General features: G+C 43.7%; 1 protein-coding gene across 6 annotated transcripts in view; it reads right to left on the reverse strand.

The window, feature by feature from the left end:
* The window catches only part of elmo1 (engulfment and cell motility 1 (ced-12 homolog, C. elegans)), a 192,756-nt gene that overhangs the window by 77,045 nt on the left and 90,616 nt on the right, over window positions 1-25,095 (reverse strand). For 3 of the 6 annotated variants that reach the window (XM_052472646.1, XM_052472647.1, XM_052472645.1), the window contains 6 exons: window positions 22,876-22,917; window positions 22,353-22,403; window positions 21,810-21,932; window positions 20,902-21,030; window positions 18,111-18,215; window positions 11,689-11,797 (listed from right to left, as the gene is read on the reverse strand). In XM_052472646.1, the coding sequence (XP_052328606.1) occupies window positions 11,689-11,797; window positions 18,111-18,215; window positions 20,902-21,030; window positions 21,810-21,932; window positions 22,353-22,403; window positions 22,876-22,917 (559 nt within the window). Of the gene's footprint in view, window positions 1-11,688; window positions 11,798-18,110; window positions 18,216-20,901; window positions 21,031-21,809; window positions 21,933-22,352; window positions 22,404-22,875; window positions 22,918-23,095; window positions 23,265-25,095 lie in introns of those variants that run through there. The other 3 variants (XM_035795873.2, XM_035795872.2, XM_052472648.1) reach the window with 3 other exon arrangements.

A 25,095-nucleotide genomic window follows, 5' to 3' on the forward strand; every position in this document is an offset into this window, starting at 1 on the left:
TCTGAGCCCAGTGAGATTAAAGGGAGAGAGAAACAAGAGGAGGAACACAGAGGAGAGTCACCTTGGAGCGAGGGAGGGAACCAGCATGACAAATATACACTGAAAATGTGTCTTCCTCACTCCAATTACCACGCCAGCAGGCCTGGACGTAGGGCTGTGCAATATATCGAATTAATTCGATTCATTCAAATGTATGTTTTTTTCCCCCGCGATATTCCAAATGCCTGTTTTGCAGAATCAATGTTTTTGGTATTTTTCATTTTAATGAGTGTTTATGTGGGCTTGTTCTCATGTTGTATTTTTGGTCTCGTCTCGTTCGCTCATTCTGTGCTGTGCACCTTCCCATTTACACCAGAGATCTGTATGTAATGACTAGATGCTCATGTCTCCACTCTAACAATGGGAGTCGTTGTCCCAAAGGAGGGAAGGCAGGCGATAAGCTTAGGTTCAAAATAAACACATAAATGCATTGGGTTTATTTGACAGATTTTGGCGAGTGAAACCTCTCGCGTCACCTCCCCCTACCATTCACAACAACAAAGATGATTGATCACTTCTTTCTCTCTGACAAACTGTTAACTTGCTATTTGCATTTGAGGTTTGGTCCAACAGAATCGGCCATATGGACACCAACACATTGGGACATTATTTTACTCTAATAGAGGAGTTACCCTGTTTATGTTTCAACTCCTCAAATTTCGAGCAGCACAGACACTACTAAAACTGATGTACCAATGAACATTCATTCTGGAAAATGAATGCTCAGTTAGTTGCAAGTGCATAATGGTATCACGTATCGCTAGCAGCATTTTAGTCAAATAAAGATTGTTATACTAGTTGCTTAGCATAAAGCATAAAACAATTATATAAGGAATTGGCAACTCGTTCTCATTCTGAGAAACAAGGTAGAACCACTTGATTTCAACATCTGAACAAAGTGGACAGGCTGACATGCTGTTCAAACAGTTGGAGACGGACATAAAGTTCTGTTCATAACATTAACTGTTTCCTTTTGTTAGCGGAATTCAGAGCTTGTGAAATTATACTTGGATCCATGTTGGCTAAAATTGAAATATAAATATTAGTTGGCTACTGACTAACATGTGGGCTTGTGCTTGAGAGACTGTTTATGAAACCGGTGTTCATTTTTTATAATGCCTGCTACATTATTAGTGAATGTGCATTATGCATGGTTCTGGTTAAATTTGTAACAAAAAGTGTATTTTTATAGTCAGACCTGAAAGCCAGATCAGTGATTATTGTAAAAAGAAAAGCAGGTACAACTATTTTGATAAAATAATTAAATGATTAGTGGGTCTTATGCTTGTGGAAGGAATATATTCAGACTAGATATAATTTCACAAGCTCTGAATTCATTAGATTATTGCTGACTGTTTTAAATGCAGTGTATTTTACCTTTACAACAAAGCTTATTTAGAGAAAACATTAAGAAGACAGATATATATCGTGAATCGCCAATAAGTTAGAAAAAAAAAATGCAGATATGAGTTTTAGGCCATATCGCCCAGCCCTACGTGGACGTCACCTTGCGACAAGGGGAGTGTGTGTGTGTGTGTGTGTGTAGCGGAGAGCAAGGTGTGTGTGTGCATTCGTGTGTGTATGTGAGACGCAGCATCAGCAACACCTTTCAGGGCCAGTCAGTGTCAGGGCCAGTCAGTGTCCACGCTGGCAGGATACTTTTGTCCCAAGTTGCACCCTGTTCCCCATTTATAGTACTTCATTTAGTGCACTATGAAGGCAATGGGGTACCATTGCTCCCTACGGGCCCTGGTCAAAGGAAGTGCACTACAAAGGGAATAGGGTTTAATTTGGGACTCATCCATGGTGAACAGCTGAGTTTCGATTCCCCTTGTCATCAACAGAACTGTTTTTTAATGCTGCATTTAATGTGAGAACTCAGTTGAGTAAGATCAGTTGTATTTATTGCCATGTTGGCAATTCCATTTGAAAATTGAACTTTAAAACAGCAGGACTTAAATATTTGAACACAGTTGTGGTCAAGAAAGACGATTAGTTATCACACATGTACATGGTTTGATGCAAGGTATAGAGTAGTAACTGTTCAGGACTCTTCAGTAGTGCGTGGAGAAGAGAAGAGTCTACAAGACAGGTTAAGATGTATTAGATGGAGAGAAGGTGACTGACTGGACAGGGAGAGTTATCAGGGCTGGTAGGTAACCCAGTGTGGTGAAAACAACAGACCAGAGACTGAGACTTACAACAGCTCACACACACCCTAATATACATTTGAAGTTGGAGGTTTACATACACCTTCGCCAACTAAAATTAAAATCCATTTTTCACAAGGATCACCACTTTATTTTAATAATGTGAAATGTCAGAATAATAGTAGAGAGAATAATTTTTTCCAGCTTTTATTTCTTTCATCACATTCCTGGTGGGTCATACACTCTTACATACACTCAATTAGTATTTGGTAGCATTGCCTTGAAATGGTTTAACGTTGGTCAAATGTTTTGGGTAGCCTTCCACAAGCTTCCCACAATAAGTTGTGTGAATTTTGGCCCATTCCTCCTGACAGAGCTGGTGTAACTGAGTCAGGTTTGTAGGCCTCCTTGCTTGTACAAATTTTCAATAGGATTGAGGTCAGGGCTTTGAGATCAGGGCTTTGAAATGGCCACTCCAATACCTTGACTTTGTTGTCCTTAAGCCATTTTGCCACAACTTTGGAAGTATGCTTGGGGTCATTGTCCATTTGGAAGACCCATTTGCAACCAAGCTTCAACTTGAGATGTTGCTTCAATATATCCACATAATTTTCCTGTTTCATGATGCGGTCTATTTTATGCTGTGCACCAGTCCCTCCTGCAGGAAAACACCCTGACAACATGATGCTGCCACCCCCGTGCTTCACAGTTGGGATGGTGTTCTTCGGCTTGCAAGCCTCCCCATTTTTCCTCCAAACATAACGATGGTCATTATGGCCAAACAGTTCTATTTTTGTTCCATGAGACCAGAGGACCTTTCTCCAAAAAGTACGATCTTTGTCCCCATGTGCAGTTGCAAACTGTAGTCTGGCTTTTTTATGTCGGTTTTGGAGCAGTGGCTTCTTCCTTGCTGAGCGGCCTTTCAGGTTATGTTGATATAGGACTCGTTTTACTGTGGATATAGATCCTTTTGTACCTGTTTCCTCCAGCATCTTCACAAGGTCCTTTGCTGTTGTTCTGGGATTGATTTGCACTTTTCACACAAAAGTATGTTCATCTCTAGGAGACAGAACGCGTCTCCTTCCTGAGTGATATGATGGCTGCATGGTCCCATGGTGTTTATACTTGCGTACTATTGTTTGTACAGATGAAAGTGGTACCTTCAGGCGTTTTGAAATTGCTCCCAAGCATGAACCAGACTTGTGGAGGTCTACATTTTTTTTTCTGAGGTCTTGGCTGATTTCTTTTGATTTTCCCATGTCAAGCAAAGAGGCACTGGATTTGAAGGTAGACCTTGGGTGTGGTAGGTAGCCTAGTGTTTAGAGCGTTGGACATGTAATCAAAAGGTTGCAAGATCGAATCCCCGAGCTGACATGGTAAAAATCTGTCGCTCTGCCCCTGAACAAGGCAGTTAACCCACTGTTCCTAGGCTGTCATTGAAAATAAGAATTTGTTCTTAACTGACTTGCCTAGTTAACTAAAGTTAAAATAAAATAAATTAAAATACATCCACAGGTACACCTCCAGGTACACCTCCAATTGACTCAAAGCATGTTAAGTAGCTTCTATCAGAAGCTTCTAAAGCCATGACATCATTTTCTGGAATTTTCCAATCTGTTTAAAGGCACAGTCAACTTAGTGAATGTAAACTTCTGACCCACTGGAATTGTGAGTGATTTATAAGTGAAATAATCTGTCCGTAAACAATTGTTAGAAAAATGACTTGTGTCATGCACAAAGTAGATGTCCTTACAGGCTTGCCAAAACTATAGTTTGGTAACAAGAAATCAGATCAATCTCATGAGAAAAAAAAACAGGCAGAGAAATCAGATCAATCTCATGAGAAAAAACAGGCAGAAATCAGATCATTCTCATGAGAAAAAAAACAGGCAGAGAAATCAGATCAATCTCATGAGAAAAAAAACAGGCAGAGAAATCAGATCATTCTCACGAGAAAAAAAACAGGCAGAGAAATCAGATCATTCTCACGAGAAAAATCAACATCTATTATTCCACATCTGACAGCCGTGCCTGAATACAGAAAAAAATGATTCCTGAACGAAGAAATACACACACATCCATTCTAAACCACACAGCCCTGTCCAATTCAGAAATAAGAAGCAGACAAATCAAAATCACTTATTCCGGTGAATTATTATTTCAAATCGTTCTTCACATCTTTTCATTATGCGACTGCCATCCTCAAATACAGAGGAATAGAGAAATGTAGAGTATGCAAATAAACACACATCTCTTACAGTCTACTACCAACAGCTGTCCCGGACAGAACAAACAAACTCCGATTCTTCTTGTCTCACACACAAAGCCAACACTATTCTATTTCCTGCTCTGAAGGGAAAAAAAGACGTTGGAGCAATCTCAACATTACAATGCATTTAATCTACATCAAGCATTTTGTCAGAGCTGAGGAATGAGCACACCGTTTTTTCTACTTTATATTCCACTACATTAGCAGTCGGTGGAAAACAACCCATGCTTGTGTATGTGCGCGCTGTCTTTTCAAATATCTGCTTGTTTTCAGCACATGGAAGAGCTACTACGCTCATTGTCGATGGGATCCGTCTCAAAAGTGTAAAGTGGTGTTGTCCTCACCGTGTGACCTTACCAGGAGTACCCAGGCGCTATAGTTGTGGGCTGTAACTACGACCCCAGAGTTGTTCCTTGGAAAATAACAGTCAGGGAAAACTCTGGTGATAAGGAGTGGATGGGATTAGACCGTGCAGCTTTCACCTGTCAAGTCCCGTTAGATCAGAGCGGATGAAGGAAGAGATGGGGACAAAGTGGGAAGATAAACCTCTTTAGAAAATGTACATCATCCACCCTTTTACTCCTTCCACCCCTTTAGTCTCATCCTCTTCACCCGCTACAACATCCGTAAGAGGATTTACTGGCTAAAACCACAGGATTTAACTAGTCACTTCAAATAGGATCGTTCCTTTAAAAGCTAATGTTCAGATTCTCTGAAGTTCTAGCATCAAACCTATTGATGACCTTCTCAGTGGCAGAATTCATTCTAACCAGGCCTGAATCTCCATTGGCCAGGGTTTCACTCTTTAATCAATTGTAGTAACTACTTTTCTGTGTACTGGAAGTGATCCCATCAATGATGAAAGTAAGCTATAAAGCACTAAGTGAACCCAGTAAGAGGAAATGTAATGTATTGTCTAAACTTTGTGTGCTTTCATCCACACAGCAGCAGTCTATAAACTCAAATACTTTGGTCTCTGATCATTTATTCAACAAATTGCATTTTATTTGGATAATCATTGGGGAGAGTAGAACAAGCTTCTAAAAGCAACAAACTCCTTCCCTCTTCAACGCCAATTTCTCACTTGGAGGCAGACCAAGAAGACATTCACTCCATCTCTCACTACTGGTGTGTGTGTCCGTACCTTTGGCTGACACTGCTGCTTCACTAAGGAGATGACTGGAGTATCCCCTATGGCATTTTACTAACAGACTCCAAACACATCACACCTACAATCAGGTAGGTGACTGCGTGTGACTGTGTGTGTGTGTGTGTGTGTATTTATTCAACCTTTATTTATTTAAGGATGTGTTACTGCTAATCAGTTTGGGACCCTGCTGGAGTTCACAAGCACACAGCAGAGAGGAGCCTCGGAGGGAACAACCGTGACTGGACAACAACCTCACAGGTAACAGCTGATGACATCACTCAATTCCAAACAGTCAGACAAAACTGACATCACATGATTCATACTGGTTTGTGGTCACAAGACTGTGTTAACCCGATGAGCTAAAGCTTAGGCATTACTTCAGAGAGGATTCACGGTAGACATTGCATGTTGGCTCAAACGTAAACTACCTTAAAAAGTAAAGTTCTACGCTTCGCTCTACAGAATGATACCAGCATCCAGGAGACAGGTATGGAGAAGGCCATGGTAATTCTGAGACCTGCCCAGTCCTGTCTCTCCTGTCCTCTCCTCTCTGAACCCACAAATACAATCTGTCCTGTGTCTGAAGGAGAGGAAATGCCATGAATCAATAACCAGGACACTTTTCACTGCCACTACCAGCCGCCAATCTAAATAACGTCATAAATATTACATGGGCCTTTTGAATAGAAAAAGAACGAGAAAGAGAGAGAGACGCGGCCCGTCTGACCGCATGCCCGCTCGCCCGACCGCCCACCAGACGTTCCATTAACACCGGTTCTGGGGAAACATGCTGGGCTGCTGACAATAAATCTTTAAGATCTGCGGTGGGGTGCTGGAGAGGAGGAGAGGGGACCCCTGGAAGGGAACATGAATAATGCACACAGAGCCAAGCTGCAAGGTGACACACACACACACACAGCCCAGCAAGCTCGCCCAAACAAGCCCCATGCATACCCCTTAACTCCCAACCTGCTCACCACACATCTGCATACAAATATATAAATACAAACCAGAGAAGTACCAAAACAATATTTATTTATGGTGGCGACTGTGGCAGTAATTGAACCTCGGGTCAAATGGAAAAATTAAAGTGCAATGCACGTTGTCGTTGCCGTCTGGCACCCACCAAAGTCCCCAGGAAGGAAAACAGAGAAAAGCTTCTTTCAAACTGATCTGTTGACTTGAGAATGTTCCAGAATACCCTGCGTCCTTCATACGAGCTCTGACCCAGCAATCTGCTCTGCGGCGGTTGTTGTGGTCGTTGTTGTGGTGGTGTTGTCTGAGTGGGGGATATTAAGCCACAGCACCCGATTTAAAATGGCAGTAGGCTACAATAACCTCAAGGTATAAGCCAAGGGGTGTGTCCCAAATGGGACCCTTTTCCCCTATCGTCAAAAGAGGTTCACCATATTTTTTATTTAATTTGTTTATTTCACCTTTATTTAACCAGGTAGGCCAGTTGAGAACAACTTCTCATTTACAACTGCGACCTGGCCAAGATAAAGCAAAGCAGTGCGACACATACAACAACACAGAGTTACACATGGAATAAAACAAACATACAATCAATAATACAGTAGAGAAGTAAGTCTATATACAATGTTAGCAAAGGAGGTGAGATAAGGGAGGTAAAGGCAAAACACAAAGGTCATGGTGGCAAAGTAAATACAATATAGCAAGTAAAACACTGGAATGGTAGATTTGAGGTGGAAGAATGTGCAAAGTAGAAATAAAAAATAATGGGGTGCAAAGGAGAAAAATAAATAAATACAGTAGGGGAAGAGGTAGTTGTTTGGGCTAAATTATAGATGGGCTATGTATAGGTGCAGTAATCTGTGAGCTGCTCTGACAGCTGGTGCTTAAAGCTAGTGAGGGAGATACGCGTTTCCAGTTTCAGAAATGTTTGTAGTTCGTTCCAGTCATTGGCAGCAGAAAACTGGGAGGTGAGGCGGCCAAAGGAAGAATTGGTTTTGGGGGTGACCAGAGAGATATACCTGCTGGAGCGCGTGCTACAGGTGGGTGCTGCTATGGTGACCAGCGAGCTGAGATAAGGGGGGTTTACCTAGCAGGGTCTTGTAGATAACCTGGAGCAAGTGGGTTTGGCAAAGAGTATGAAGCGAGGGCCAGCCAGTGAGCATACAGGTCACAGTGGTGGGTAGTATATGGGGCTTTGGTGACAAAACGGATGGCACTGTGATAGACCGCATCCAATTTATTGAGTAGGGTATTGGAGGCTATTTTGTAAATGACATCGCCGAAGTCGAGGATCGGTAGGATGGTCAGTTTTACAAGGGTATGTTTAGCAGCATGAATGAAGGATGCTTTGTTGCGAAATAGCAAGCCAATTCTAGATTTAACTTTGGATTGGAGATGTTTGATGTGGGTCTGTAAGGAGAGTTTACAGTCTAACCAGACACCTAGGTATTTGTCGTTGTCCACATATTCTAAGTCAGAACCGTCCAGAGTAGTGATGTTCGACGGGCGGACAGGTGCAGGCAGCGATTGGTTGAAGAGCATGCATTTAGTTTTACTTGTATTTAAGAGCAATTGGAGGCCACGGAAGGCGAGTTGTATGGCATTGAAGCTCGTTTAGAGGGTTGTTAACACAGTGTCCAAAGAAGGGCCAGAAGTGTACAGAATGGTGTCGTCTGCGTAGAGGTGGATCAGAGACTCACCAGCAGCAAGAATATAGGAGATAGGGTGCTATTTGGGATGGAGGTTTTGCTCTATTAAAGAGTGGGATGGGATAGTGGAGGGACAGAGGGGATGGAGAATTATAGGCTAAAACTAAAAAGGCCTAAAAGACGCCTAAAGCACTGCCAGAATCCTGTTGTGTGATTCGCCTGGGTAGATGGGGAACTAAGAAGTCCAAAACCCACCGGAGGTTTATTGGCATTTCACAGCCGCAAACGAAAGTAAATGATCCGAGAAAAAAAACTTGTCACGGTTGGCGCAGAGATTAATTCCTTATCGTGAAGAGAAAGAGCTATGGCTTTGAATGTTTCTTTCTCCTCCACGCTAACACCAGAGTGTTTCATTTTCTCTTTTTTAAAGAAGGCAGACCATTAAAATTACCACTGCTTCCCTTTCGGACTTAATTTAATACTGTTTTGGGGTCAGTGGAGGGTTGCGTCTGTCTCTGCCCTCACACTTTTACAGTAAATCATTTAGAGACGTCCTAGGCTGCAGTGAGAGCTCAGGATGACTTCATCTAACTACCTCTACCCATCCTGTCCCAACTCCTTTCCTATAATATAACCTCCATTTGTGAACATTAAACCTCCCTGTTTCCATTTCCCTCCTAATTTCCATATGCGTGGATGCTCTGTTGAATTATACTGAGTGCAACTCCCAAGTGTCATAATGACACTTTAAAATGCTACGCTTCTGTCTGTTGGTTTGCCTTGAGACTGAATAAAGACGTGATGCCAAATTCTATATGTCGTCATCTTGTCACTAATAAAATGCTTTGCTGTACACTGAGGGCACAAAACATTATGAACACCTGCTCTTTCCATGACATAGACTGACCAGGTGAATACAGGTGAAAGCTATGATCCCTTGACGTCACTTCTTAAATACACTTCCATTCAGCGTAGATGAAGGGGAGGAGACAGGTTAAAGAAGGGTTTTGAGACAATTGAGACATGGATTGTGTGTGTGTGTGTGTGCCATTCCGAGGGTGAATGGACAAGACAAAATATTTAAGTGCCTTTGAACGGGGTATAGTAGTAGGTGTCAGGTGCACAGGTTTGTGTCAGGAACTGCAACGCTGCTGGGTCTTTCACACTCAACAATTTCCTGTGTTTATCAAGAATGGTCCACCACCCAATGGACATCCAGCCAACATGACACAATTGTGGGAAGTGTTTGAGTCAACGTGGGCCAGCATCCCTGTGGAACGATTTCAACACCTTGTAGAGTCCATGCGCCAATGAATTGAGGTTGTTCTGAGGGCAAACGGGGTTGCTCAATATTCAACTCAATATTAGGAAGGTGTTCTTAATGTTTTGTACACTCATTGTATATGCCTGGCTACGAAAGAATATTTAGTGTCACTGTCATCCCGTACCCCTCCCCCCCTCACCCTCAGTGTCTTTCTCTGTCTGGAATATGTCGTGTCCCAGGCCTTGACATGGACTGGGGGGGTTCTGGTGGGTTCCACTAATTCCATGCCATTAGTTTTTCAGCATCTTTTTTTTAGCATTTCATACACATATTTAACAATGTTATTGTGGGTGTATGTGACCAATAAAATGTGATTTGATCTAGGACAGCTACCTACCAGCCCCATATACCATCCATCCGCTTAGTGAAGCCATTATACAGTACAGTAGTCGTCAACATTTAACGCTCGAGGAAGAGAGGATAAGACATCCACAACCATGAGGTTTTTACACACATATAGCATGTCTGAACACAAACAAAAATGTGACCAACATGAACAAAAACATTTAGGACAAAATTATACATTAAATTTATTCAACAATTATAACACCAGGTGTTTGCCAATGACATCAAATATTTTTTGCTTGGGACACATGCCAAGTAGGCAGTAGGCACAAAAATAGGAGAAAGAAAAGCTGTGCGTGTTCCAGACTGTGATAAGAGACAAGCCTGTCAGACACAGACCAGTGGAGCGTACCTCCAGACAGATGGAGAGGAGAGGGGTGGGGGGGTTCACCCCTAGGGTGTCACCTAACACACAGGGCCCTCCTCCCCCCTCTGAGCTGTTTCAGCCCCTGTTAACACCTCACGCCAGGCTTTGGGCTCGATCTCATTTGAACTTCATCAAATCAGAAAGCTAACTGAATTCAATGTGGATTTATAAATCATTGATATAAAATCATTTATAAATCATTGAAGATAAATGTCAGTTTTCAACTCATATGATTGAAAATCAACGAATCAATTGAACACTGCCATTGACTTCTTGAAATGACTGACTTGAAATGGAATTGACCCCAACCCTGCTACACTGCTGCATAGTCCTACTGCATCTGCATGACCCCTTCCATGGCCACCAATATTAATGAGTATAAAGGCCATTAAAGTTAGAGTGCAGAGTTACACAAACTAACCAGAACCATGCATGAGCGAGCGTCTCGGTCAAAACTGATATGCGATTGTAATACGGAGAGTCCACAGCTGAATCGCAGAGGAAATCAGAGATTGGATATACGCTTTAAGGTTTGGATTTCAATTCAGACCCTCTGCTTCACAGATCCTTACCAAGAGGTGGTCTCTTTTTCATAACACAGTATCACTTCTAAAATTGGGATTTTTTTTATTTTTCGGTAGGCTACATTTCCAACCTTTCCATCCCACTAAGATGAAGTTAGCAGATAGGCCTCCTCTTCAACCTTACATGATGTACTAAGGAGTGGATAAGGGGTGTAGAAGTGTAGGGAGTCTTTTCTTGACTGGAACATGAGCCAGCTTTTTTCCCCCTGCGGGAGTGCGAGTCCCAGGCTGATTCAGTGTATTAGGAGGGGGAATAGGGCTCACTTGAAGTCTACTCACTTCATCAAGAATTGATGAACTCCAGCACAATTACAAAGTATAATGGGTCCCTTTATCTTCACTGCAGGAGACAGAGTTTACTCTTCTAGTCTGACTGAGACGGTAAAATGCTCTGGAGGGTATTTCCATCCCTCCAGAGCATTAGCATCCATCCCATATCTGGTATTCAGCACCCATACAATCCACAGAACGCCATTGTAAGTAAATCAGGGTCGTAGCAAAAACTTTTTCATCGTAGCAACAGAAAAAAAACATTTATTATTGGACAACTTCAGGTAATCCCTCCCTGTTTGGACAACTTCAGGTAATCCCTCCCTGTTTGGACAACTTCAGGTAATCCCTCCCTGTTTGGACAACTTCAGGTAATCCCTCCCTGTTTGGACAACTTCAGGTAATCCCTCCCTGTTTGGACAACTTCAGGTAATCCCTCCCGGTTTCGGTCCGTTTGGTTGCCTGTGAATACGACCCTATAAGCACACTATGATCTAATAGCGAGGCAATGATATGACACCAGGCAGGTGTTGAGGGGAGGGTAGTTAATACCAATAGAGACTTACGGAGTTCTCCCACTTTGAGGATTTCACACAGCATCTTGGTCAGCTCGATGCTGCTGCGGCCGAACGGACACTCGTGTTTGTCCTCACGACTGCTGTTCTCCAGAACAATCTAGAACAAGGAAAGAAAGTCACTCAATCTATCGATCCACCAACATTTTTGCAAATACTTTTGTCAAGTGTTTAACAACTACCCAGGCACAGACAGACAGGCACAGACAGACAGGCACAGACAGACAGGCACAGACAGACAGGCACAGACAAACATAAAATACATACAGACATGCACACAGAGACAGACAGATCTCAACAAGGGCCTTCAATGAACTGGAACCGTGTGACCCTTGACCTATTAATCCAGTGAAACCACACACAGAGGTCATAGTTGACAGAGATGATTCTCATGGAGAGAGTCGGAGCGGGATAGAGAACCCAGAGGCAGCAGAAGGTCACCAACAGGACAAGGAACTGGGACACAGCTAACTGGATTAGCCTATCTCCATGGTACCATCTTAATTCAATCAAAACCTATTTTATTTGTCACATGCACCGAAATACAAGAGGTGTAGACTAACAGTGAAATGCTTACCAGCCCTTTCCCAACAATGCAGAGTTAAATAGTAAGAATAATTTGCAAAAAATAAAAAATAGCAACACAATAAAAATAACGAGGCTATATACAAGGAGTACAGGTACCGAGTCAATGTGCTGGGGTACGAGAGAGGTGGGGTGATTGAGATAATATGTACAAGAGACTTGGCAATCAGGATAGTTAATAAACAGAGTAGGAGCAGCATATGTGATGAGTGTGAAAATGTGTGTGTGTGTGTGTGTGTGTGTGTGTGTGGCTAGAGTCCAGTGAGTGTGCATAGGGCCGGTGTAAAGAAAAATAGAGAAATACAAAAGGGGTCAATGCAAATAGTCCGGGTAGACATTTGATTAACTGTTCAGTAGTCTTCTGGCTTGGTGGTACAAACTGTTCAGGATTCTTTTGGTCCCAGACCTTCCACTCTAGTACCACTGGCCATGTGGTAGCATCGGAACAGTCTATAATTTGGGTGGCTGGAGACTTTGGCCATTTGTAGGGTTTTCCTCTGACACCTCCTGGTATAGGAGTATATTTTGGCCCTGGTATATATATTTTTTGATTCCAAGATGGCGTAGCAGTCAGACGTCTTTGTCCTCGTCTTGTCCCATGTGTATATCTTTTTATATATTTTTTTCTTCGCATACATTTAAAAATATATTTTTCTTAACCTCAACTTCAACATACAACATGCAATCCGCCTCACGTGCTGTAGATCTGCTATTTTCTTTACTTTTGAACCGGAACCCCCAACAGAAGCTAACTAGCTACTAGCTAGTAGTGGGCTAGCCACTGCTAGTGGTCCAGCTAATGTTTAGCCCGGACAACTCTTACCAGTCTACATAAGCGACTCAAACCAGAGCAAATCAGATTTATTTTTGTCCATATCTCCGGATTCCTACCGCAAGATCTGACACACTCCTGGCTAACGTTTCTGTCCTGAAGCAAGAACAAATTACCCTGTAGCTAGCCTTTTATATGCCCATCTCCCGGCTAGCCGAAGAGGTCAATCAGCCACTCCTTGGGCTACAATACCTATTTTGCCATTTGACCTAGACCCCCGCCGATTCCATCACGACCGGACTACTGACGTAATTCGCCCGAGGGGATTTTTCAACTGGCTCCTCCGTCGCGAAGTCCCCTGAAAGCCCATCTGCTAGCCGCGGCCCACTAGCTGTCTAGAGCACATCGGACTGTTAGCTGAAGAGGCCCATCGGACAAATTCTTTGGCCAATATACCTATTCTGCCAAATGGCCTGGACCCTTTTACCACACGGAGCCCTGCTGCTCCATCAGGACTAGTCTGCCGACGTAACAGCATGAGGGGGCTACAACAGACTTCTTCCCTAGTAACGTCCCTCTAAGGCCCTTCTGCTAGCTTGCTAGCCCCGGCCCGCTAGCTGTCTGAATCGCCGTGTCTCGGCCCGCCGAGCTACTCTCTGGGCCCCTATGATCACTCGGCTACGCATGCCTCTCCCTTATGTCAATATGCCTTGTCCATTGCTGTTTTGGTTAGTAATTATTGCCTTATTATTATTATTATTATTATTTATTATTTATTTCACTGTAGAGCCTCTAGCCCTGCTCAATACGCCTTAGTTAACACTTTAGTTCCACCTCCCACACATGCGGTGACCTCACCTGGTTTAAATGATGTTGTTTCTAGAGACAATATGTCTCTCATCGTCACTCGCTGCATAGGTTTACCTCCACTGTATTCACATCCTACCATACCTTTGTCTGTACATTATGCCTTGAATCTATTCTACCGTGCCCAGAAACCTGCTCCTTTTACTCTCTGTTCCGAACGTACTAGATGACCAGTTCTTAAAGCCTTTAGCCATACTCTTATCCTACTCCTCCTCTGTTCCTCTGGTGATGTAGAGATTAATCCAGGCCCTGCAGTGCCTAGCTCCACTTCCGTTCCCCATGCGCTCTCATTTGTCGACTTCTGTAACCATAAAAGCCTTGTTTCATGCATGTTAACATTAGAAGCCTCCTCCCTAAGTTTTTTTTTTCACTGTTTTAGCACACTCTGTCAACCTGGATGTCCGAGCCATGTCTGAATCCTGGCTTACAAAGACCACCAAAAACCCAGAAATGTCCATCCCTAACTATACCATTTTCCGACAAGATAGAACTGCCAAAGGGGGCAGAGTTGCAATCTCCTGCAGAGTTCTGTCTTAATATCCAGGTCTGTGCCCAAACAATTTGAGCTTCTACTTGTACAATTCTACCTTTCCAGAAACAAGTCTCTCACCATTGCCGCTTGCTATAGACCACCTTCTGCCCCCAGCTGTGCCCTGGACACCATATGTGAATTGATTGCCTCCGATCCATCTTCAGAGCTTGTGCTGTTAGGTGACCTAACAGCAGAAATAGTTGCAACCCCAAATTACTAGCCTGTTCAACCTCTCTTTCGTATCGTCTGAGAACCCCAAAGATTGGAAAGCTGCTGCGGTCATCCCCCTCTTCAAAAAGGGGAGACAATCTAGGCCCAAACTGCTACGGACCTATGTCTATCCTACCCTGCCTATCTAAGGTCTTCGAAAGCAAAGTTAAACAGATCACCGACCATTTCGAATCCCACCTCTCCGCTATGCAATCTGGTTTCAGAGCTGGTCATGGGTGCACCTTAGCCACACTCAAGGTCCTAAACGATATCATAACCGCCATCAATAAGAGACAATACTGTGCAGCTGTATTCATCGACCTGGCCAAGGCTTTCGACTCTGTCAATCACCACATTCTTATCGGCAGACTCAACAGCTTTGGTTTCTCAAATGACTGCCTCGCCTGGTTCACCAACTACTTCTCAGACAGAGTTCAGTGTGTCAAATCAGAGGGCCTGTTGTCCAGACCTTTGGCAGTCTCTATGGGGGTGCCACAGGGTTCAACCCTCGGGCTGATTCTTTTCTCTGTATACATCAATGATGTCGCTCTTGCTGCTGGTGATTCTCTGATCCACCTCTACGCAGACGACACCATTCTGTATACCTCTGGCCCTACTTTGGACACTGTGTTAACTAACCTCCAGATGAGCTTCAATGTCATACAACTCTCCTTCCGCGGCCTCTGCTCCTAAATGAAAATAAAACTTAATGCATGCTCTTCAATCGATCGCTGCCCGCACCTGCCCACCCGTCCAGCATCACTACTCTGGACGGTTCTGACTTAGAATATGTGGACAACTACAAATACCTAGGTGTCTGGTTAGACTGTAAACTCTCCTTCAAGGCTCACATTAAGCACCTCCAATCCAAAATTAAATCTAGAATTGGCTTCCTATTTCGCAACAAAGCATCAGTCACTCATGCTGCCAAACATAACCTCGTAAAACTGACTATTTACAGGGCCGTACACACTACCCTCTGTAGCGCCTTATGGTCAGATGCCAAGCAGTTGCCATACCAGACGGTGATGCAGCCAGTCAAGATACTCTTGTTGGAGCGAACCATTATGGAGAGCTGAGCATTAAATAGGTCTAGTTGCCAGGCTGACGTAGCAAGGACATGCACATTAAGAGAAGATGACACCCAGGCATTGACACCCAGGCTATACTCTATTTTTGAAGGAGTACATCAACCAAGACCATACGTACATTTATGACAGCTGGACATACTATGGTCAAAAGGATACAGGAAGAAAGATGGAAGCAAGATGCCTGATGACTAACACATAAAACATAAGCATGCAATGCATACATTATTTTTGGGATGTGAAAGGAGTTCTACCAACATAACCTAACCAAAAGCAGATATGAGCTTTAGTGGGCGTGAACAAGCAAGCTCGGAGATGAAAATAAAATAATGGAGAAAGGTCAAGGGAAGCTATTTTCATAGAGGGAGAGGACTCTATATGTTATACAAAGACAGAATCCTATAAAGGCAGGACTCTGTAATGTGAGAATTTAGTCTCTTTCCATGGAGGGGCTTGGCCCTGTTATGCTTGTGATTAGGGTCCTTCCATGGAGGGGCGTGGCCGTGTTATGCTTGTGATGGGGCCCTTCCATGGAGGGGCTCAGTTTTGCTACTTTGTATTAAAGTGTATATTTAATTCACAAGTTCTTGTAAGAGTATTATACAGTATTTCTGAGACAATTCTCCACGACACTCTCAGTGGTGCAGCTGTCAAACTTTGAGGATTTGAGGGCCCATGCCAAATCTTTTCAGCCTCCTGAGGTGGAAGAGGCATTGTTGTGCCCTCTTCATGACTGTGCTGGTGTGTGTTTGGACCATAATAGATCTTTAGTGATGCGGACACCGAGGAACTTGAAGCTCTTGATCCACTCCACTACAGCCCCATCCAGAGGTCAGACTAAGGACAGCAGCTATTGTAGGTTATTACAGTATCAGTCATTATACTGCATGTTATCTACCGCCAATGTCAAATCTCAAAGACATTCCAATCTCAATGTGACATTGGTTTGATTAAAAGATGTCTTTCCTTTGCGAAAGCCTCTCATCCATTTTAACCTTTAACGGTCCACTTGCACATGGCGTGGTTAATTCATAAATCAATTCCCCAATGTAAAAAAAACTCACTCCAATTATAATGTTGCCGCAGTGACAAGCCTACACCGGAAACCATTAGCATCCTTATCATCGTCGTGGTGACAGTTTAATTTGGGAAAATGGTGGTTGTTTTGTTACAGCAGCGGGCAGAGGAGAGGGAAGGGCTGGCCTGTATATGCATGTGTGGCGTGTGTTCGTTAGGTTTAATATTAGATGGACACTACGCCACCACCCTTTAAATTCCCCATTTATTTTCACCAGCCATTCACTGCCCTTCTACAAGGACACACACAGGCAGGCAGGCACACGAATAATCACTCATAGGCATGGGATGCCCACTAACCAAACCAATGCCACCTGCCCACAGTTTAGGCTGAGTTAAAATAATTCAGGATTAATACATAAACTGGATTTTATTAAGTTGCGTCCTAGTATAAAATGTATTTTCTTTGTCACTGGAAGTAGTAAACGGATGAAAAAAAATGGGCAGGATTCTTTTCTCTCCAGTGAATGTGTAGATTTGTTAAACGTAGCCATATGCCATAGTATTGGGTTGACTCAGTTCCAAGGCTACATATTGGCATGGTGTTTCATCAGACAGACTGCCTGGATAGAGCCCAGGGAATCTAGGAGAAAGAGCCCAGGGAATCTAGGAGAAAGAGCCCAGGGAATCTAGGAGAAAGAGCCCAGGGAATCTAGGAGTGAGAGAGAGAGAGAGAGTGAGAGTGAGAGTGAGAGTGAGAGTGAGAGTGAGAGAGAGTGAGTGAGAGAGAGCCCAGGGAATCTAGGAGTGAGAGGGGAAGGAGAGAGAGAGAGCCCAGGGAATCTAGGAGTGAGAGGGGGGGAAGAGAGAGAGAGAGAGAGCCCAGGGAATCTAGGAGTGAGAGAGAGAGAGGAGAGAGAGAGAGCCCAGGGAATCTAGGAGTGAGAGGGGGGGAAGAGAGAGAGAGAGCCCAGGGAATCTAGGAGTGAGAGGGGGGGAAGAGAGAGAGAGAGCCCAGGGAATCTAGGAGTGAGAGGGGGAGAGAGAGAGAGAGAGCCCAGGGAATCTAGGAGTGAGAGGGGGAGAGAGAGAGAGAGAGAGAGAGAGAGAGAGAGAGAGAGAGAGAGAGCCCAGGGAATCGAGGAGTGAGAGGGGGGGAAGAGAGAGAGAGAGACAGAGAGAGCCCAGGGAATCTAGGAGTGAGAGAGAGAGAGGAGAGAGAGAGAGAGAGAGAGAGAGAGCCCAGGGAATCTAGGAGTGAGAGGGGGGGAAGAGAGAGAGACAGAGAGACCAGGGAATCTAGGAGTGAGAGGGGGGAAGAGAGAGAGAGAGAGCTACTAACCCTGATGTAGGCATCCTGGTGGTGTCTGGCGAAGTACAACATGTTATCCAGAGCCAGCATCCCAGGAGGAATCTGAGTGAAGTCCATAGCAGGGTTCACATGGTTCTGATGAGAGAGTGAGAGTGAGAGAGAGAGAGATAAGACATCAGACAAACATGTTTGAACAAGACAAGAATGAGTCAGAACACTAAATAAGACAAGGTTGATTGGTAGACGAGCACCATGTCTGAGAATGAAGGAGAGGAGATAGAATGAGAGGGGAAAGAAAGAAGAGAGAGACAGAGAGACATGGAGGGGGTCGCAGAGATCCAGCTATGTAATTGTTCCTGACCGCCATCAGCTTCACAGGCAGAATGGAAGAACCACACACTTTTACATAACCTTCACCACATTTGAAGCAAAAGTCCAACTAAACCCACTTTCTCTTGGCCAGATCTACCTAGGAGACTAATACACTCTCTCAGACTACTGCACTCTAAATACAGCACTAGATCAACGTTACCAGACAGTCCCCTTAAAACTGTGTGTAAAAACATGCGTTTGTGTGTGTGTGTGTGCGCACACGCATGCTTTCATGTGTTCGTGCTTGCATGTGCGCAAGTGTGTGTGTACAAGCATGTTAAGTAAAGAGATATTTTCAGAGGTTTTCCGAACCACTGGAGGAAATGAAGTCAGGCCTTATCTTAGGGCAGCACACTGGGGTCTTAGCGAGCCGCAGAGCCCCTAACGGCTCAGGGACTTAGAGAGGAAATGAAGGGCTTAGTTCCCCCTCACCATGGATACGGCAGCAATATGCTACAGCTCAGAAACTACACACCCAGAGAGAGAGGGGAGGTAGAGAGATAGAAGAAAGAGAGAGGGGGGAGAGAAACCTCTCCCCCTCCCCCTCAGGTATTATGCTACTGTGTCAAGTAATTATCTTTTTGTTTTCGTGTAATTTGGTTGGCTCTAATTGTGTTGCTGTCCTGGGGCTCTGTGTGGTCTGTTTGTGTTTGTGAGCAAAGCCCCAGGACCAGCTTGCTAAGGGGACACTTATCCAGGTTCATCACTCTGTAGGTGATGGAAGGTTTGGGAATCACTACCCTTTAGGTGGTTGTAGAATTTAACGTCTATTTTATGGATTTTGATAATTAGCGGGTATTGGCCTAATTCTCTCTCGCATATATAGACATCAAGCACTCTACAATATGGAGTCCACAGTATCTCCTCCCAGACACAGACAGAGTGCATCATGTCATCTTCTAAACCAATTAACAACAGTCCCTGGGGGCATAGCTGTAGTCTTCTGTGTGTGTGTGTGTGTGTGTGTGTGTGTGTGTGTGTGTGTGTGTGTGTGTGTGTGTGTGTGTGTGTGTGTGTGTGTGTGTGTGTGTGTGTGTGTGTGTGTGTGTGTGTGTGTGTGTACTGTTTGACGTGGCTGTGGTCCTGTGAAGCTTTAGAACCAGAAGGTTTGCGTGTTCCTGAAGAATGTGAGTTTCTGCATAGTTGTGTTATCACATCAAAGACACACAGGGTTGGATTCAGCTGCCATGTCATCCCCTTATCTGACAGTGTCCCAAGTCCTCTTTCTACTAGTTTAGGGAAAGAGCTCCACTACTGAGGAACATGTCTTGCCTATGGGTCTGCTGTACTGAGACCAAAACTAATCTAGTTAGTCCAACAGCTGAAGTTTTGGGGATGCAGAGTGTCATGACTGTCCTGTGAGGATCACAATGGGTCAGATAAGCTAAGGCAGTGGCTGACAATAACCAGACCCTCTCCCACCCGTAAAGGGGGGGAGGGAACTGTGTGGGTTTTGACAACTGCACACTCGGTCGTAAATTTAAGAAGGAGAGAACTCTCTCTCTACCCTTTAGTATCAACCAAATTAATGCCTTTGTCTAGAGAGACTTTTGCCTGCCCAAAACTCTGAACATCCAAAAAGTGAATATTGGAACAATATTTTTAACAGAAGGACGTGGGGAATGGTCAGTGGGTAGATGTAGAAAACTAATGTCATATTGTTTGTTATTAAAAACTGTATGTACCAAATACTGTAACTTGGAAAGGATACTCCCTGTATCTGTCAAGCTTTCATTCAATATGTTGTGAAGATAAAAATGTGATTTTAGTTTTCTAATAAGATACTTGTTTTTGAGAATACTTTGCACAGTAACTAGCCACGCCCCGAGTGAGGTCAGAAAAGTGTGTCAGTGTGATGGAACCGCCCTTTTCGACCAGAGTGCTTTTAAAAGGACTGGCTAAGAATGAACATATCAGACCAGAACATTGCCTGGTTGCTGCTGTGCATGTAAAGTGGTCTGAATCCTGAATAATCAACACGAGGTATAGGCTAGAAGCTCACTTCCTAGACAAATCACTGGTACGGCTGATTAGCTGCTAGATATCGAGAAAAGCGAACATACTAGACTGCAAACCAGCCCTGCTATGAGTCTCAAATCACTGTATGCTCCTAGTCTCATCCCAGAGGGAAACCGTTGACACGGCTGGCTAAACATCATCCTATGAGCATCATTTCTGCACATCCAAGAAGGTTACGACCGTTGAGAATGACACGACAAGATGAAACCTAGTTTCTTGAAGCCCAGTCGCGGTTGTGTACTATACTATATGCCATTTAGCAGACGCTTTTATCCAAAGCGACGTACAGTCATGTGTGCATACATTCTACGTATGGGTGGTCCCGGGAATCGAACCCACTACCCTGGCGTTACAAGCGCCATGCTCTACCAACTGAGCTACAGAAGGACCAACACACTCAACTGTGTGTGTGCGTGTGTGTATAACTTACAATGAAACCTAGTTTCTTGTAGTCACGAGTGTACATGGACTTCCTCTTCTCGATGCTGCCACTGTTGTTCGGCTCACATTCCACATCGAACGCAATCCTGCGCAGCTCAAAGATGATGTCTCTTTGGGCCTAGGCAGATAGAAGAGGACAAAAACATTAAGATATACACTGAGTATACAAAACATTAACTCTTTCCATGACAGACTGCCCTGATGAAAGCTATGATCCCTTATTTGTGTCACTTGCTAAATCCACTTCAAATCAATGTAGAGGAAGGGGAGGAAACAAGTTAAAGAAGGATTTTTATCCTGGAGACAATTGAGACATGGATTGTGTATGAGTGCCATTCAGATGGTGAATGAGCAATACAAAATACTTAAGTGTCTTTGAACAGGGTATGGTAGTATTGCCAGACGCACCACTTTGTGTCAAGAATTACAATGCTACTGGGTTTTTTCACACTCAACAATATTCCATGTGTATTAAGAATGGTCCACCACCCAAAGTACACCCTGTCAACTGTGGGAAGTATTGGAGTCAACAAGGGCCAGCATCCCTGTGGAACACTTTTGACACCTTGTAGTGTCCATGCCCCGACACATTGAGGCTATTCTCAATATGAGGAAAGTGTTCCTAATGTTTGATATACATCAAAATTGGCAAATCATTAGATGACATAGGATTATTCCAAGGTAACTATCCTTACATAGTACTTCCACATTTCACTGATAATTCTCAGGTAGAGAGATAACGTGCTAATCTCTTATACTCTTGGGAAAACCTATAAAAAGGGTGCTTGGAACAAAACAATAGATTCATTTGTGGATATTTCACTGGTAAATACTATTTTATAAGGCCTATGTGCCCAACAGCTCTCGAGGGACATCGAGTTGAGAGGCCTATTGTACCTGGTCCTGAGGGTCCATCTTGGTCATCATGCGGTCCTCTAAGAGGTTAAAGGTCAGAACCTGCAGCACGTACAGCTGGTGGGCCATCTCATCATTGATTGGCTTAGGGCTCCGGATCACGTTCTAGAGGAGAGAGGGAGAAGAAGAAAGAGCAAAGGAAATAAATAAACAGGGATATAGAGAGTGAAGAGAGAAAGAGGGAGAGAAAAGAGATTAAAGGAGATGGGGCGAGGAAAGGGAGATGGGGCGAGGAAAGGGAGATGGGGCGAGGAAAGGGAGAGGGGGCGAGGAAAGGGAGAGTGGGCGAGGAAAGGGAGAGGGGGCGAGGAAAGGGAGAGGGGGGGCGAGGAAAGGGAGAGGGGGCGAGGAAAGGGAGAGGGGGCGAGGAAAAGGAGAGGGGGCGAGGAAAGGGAGAGGAAAGGGAGAGAACCAGAAGGAGCAACAGAGAGACGAGAGAGAGAGAGAGAGAGAGAGAGACAGAGAGTGAGAAACAAGTGATGCAGAGGAGAGGTACAGATGGAGGGGATTACTGGAAACACTTACACTCAGTATGATGGAACGCAGCTGCTTCTGGGCTAGAATGTGGGCCATCTCCTACACATACAGAGACAGACAGAGAAACAGACAGAGAGGGAGGGAAAAAAGGGAGAAAGAGAGAAAGGAAGATAAAAAGAGAAGAGCAAGAAAGAAAGGGAGAGAAAGGATAGAGAACAGGATAAGTAAAAAGAGAGAATGACCGAAAGGAAGAGAGAATGTGAGAGAGGGAGAGAGAGAGAGGGAGAAAGTGAGCACACAGTTACATTATGATGTACATACCCTTACACAGAAAACAAATGGTTCTTTCAGGAAGCTCTATATCAGAATAAAAGTGGATTATGTGCCCAAAATATCAATGTTCTTCACTGAGACACCATGAACTTCTCTAGACTATAAAGTGTCTCCGAGTCTACGCTGGATGAGCTAGACTTCACAGCCAGGTGGTGGTTGATATAAGTCCGGGACATTTTAATGACACACTTAATCTGCTAGAGAGGCTACAGAAGGTCGCTAATCAAAGTACACTTACTGTCAGAGGACAATCAAGGATGTTCACACTGCTCTCATCAAACTACCATTACGAGTGCAGTGAGGAAAGAAGAGGAAGAGGCAAAAAAGAAGAGGGTGATTCGAGACAGAAAAGAGGCAGGAAGGTATATGTCAGATAGTGGTGCAGGCAGCAACTCTTGTAACAAGGCAGACTGTCAGCAACATTAAGAGACTTGACACTTAAAAACACAAAGCCAAACCTTTTTGTTCCCATTAACTTGTGGCCAACTGCTGTTTCAGTCTCTCACCCTGCAAGTGAGATGATGCTCTAGTCTAACATATGCTGGCCTTCCTCTATGGCTTTACAACACAGACAGGTCATGTATGTAGTAGTCAGTCTAAAACAGTCAAACTCATTCCATTCAGAGTGGCTGCAATTTAGTTTTTTCATTTCAATTAAGACCAAGACAACCAGGTGAGGGGAGTTCCTTACTAATTAGAGACCTTAATTGTTTAATCAAGTACAAAGGAGGAGCGAAATCCCGCAGACACCAGCGGCCCTCCGTGGAATGAGTTTGACACTTGGTCTTTTTGATTTTATTTTATTTTATCTTTATTTAACTAGGCAAGTCAGTTAAGAACAAATTCTTATTTTCAATGACGGCCGTGGGTTAACTGCCTGTTCAAGGGCAGAACGACAGATTTTGTACCTTGTCAGCTCGGGGATTTGAACTTGCAACCTTTCAGTTACTAGTCCAATGCTCTAACCACTAGGCTACCCTGCCGCCCCATCTAAAAAGGTAAACTACTGGATTGGTTTACACCTGCAACAACGTCTACTTCCTCAGTAACACTTTATGATCGTATTGATGAATAACCCTTTATAAATGCTTACAAATCTTTAGAAATTATTGTAAATGTTTGCAAATCTTATAAATGATAATCTCAAATCTTATAAATGATAATACCTTGCTGATACATGTTTCTAAATGTTAATAAAATGAAATAGTATTTATTAGTGTATGAATCACATTACAAATGCATATTCATTAGTTGTTATATAGTTACCACTTCCTTCAGTAGTCTATAGCTGCAACAAAGACGCACCATTGCTCAATACACGTCAACATTTTTTTTGTGGAAAAATATTAAATGATAAAAATGTTAAACTAATTTGAGCATGGATCATTTTTTATCTTCCACCTAATGTGCTGCAAAGGAAGGGAGATGAGTGTGTATCAGGCATCTTTAACCCCGTTCCACTCTATTGGGTGGACCCATTTCTGATGACAGCTAGGCTTCGTCTGATTGGCTCAGAGCCCAGTGCGTAATAGGCAAGCCCACGGAGCAGAACGGTGGGTGATGTCATCAAGCTGAGAGAGATGAGAGAGAGTGTGTGATCCTAGTCCCTTCATAGCACAACTTTCTACCAGGGCCCATATGGCTTTGGTCAAAAGTAGTGTACTACATAGGGAATAGGGTGCCATTTAGGATAGAGAGGACAGGGGTCCTGCTTGGCTAGGCAGTGTTATGATGCTCATCGATATTCAGGACAGAGGTATAGGGGGACAGTGATCGCCCCATATGAAGACATATTACTGCACCGTTTAAGGCAAGGACGACAGGGGCACACAAGGATACGAACAGACAGGGACACACCACACGTGACACTAGAATGAACAAAAACATGCAAACACAAGACTATAATGTACATACACCCAGCTAACCTTGTGGGGACACACAATTCAGTCCCGTTCAAAATCTTATTTTCCCTAACTTCTAACTCGAATCCTAAACCGAATTCTAACCCCAACACCAATTGTAACCGTAACCCTCCTCCTTGCTTCCCGGTGGGAACCACACATGCAGAGGTCATCCGTTCACCTACTCTACGTCTCTCAAAAAACATGGCGGTTGGAGACAAAAATCTAACATTTGGATTTCCACTGGTCTAATGTCCATTCCTCGTGTTTCTTGGCCCAAGCAAGTCTCTTCTTATTATTGGTGTCCTTTAGTAGTGGTGTTAGTGGTATCTTTGCAGTAATTTGACCACGAAGGCCTGATTCACTCAGTCTCCTCTGAACAGTTGATGTTGAGATGTGTCTGTTACTTGAACTCTGTGAAGCATTTATTATTTTAACTGCATTTATTTGCAGTTCAATCTAATGAACTTATCCTCTTCAGTAGAGGTAACTTCCTTTCCTGTAGCAGTCCTCATGAGAGCCAGTTTCATCATAGCGCTTGATGGTTTTTGTGAATG

This window comes from Oncorhynchus keta, chromosome 20 (genome assembly GCF_023373465.1).
Source record: "Oncorhynchus keta strain PuntledgeMale-10-30-2019 chromosome 20, Oket_V2, whole genome shotgun sequence".
Taxonomy (NCBI): domain Eukaryota; kingdom Metazoa; phylum Chordata; class Actinopteri; order Salmoniformes; family Salmonidae; genus Oncorhynchus; species Oncorhynchus keta.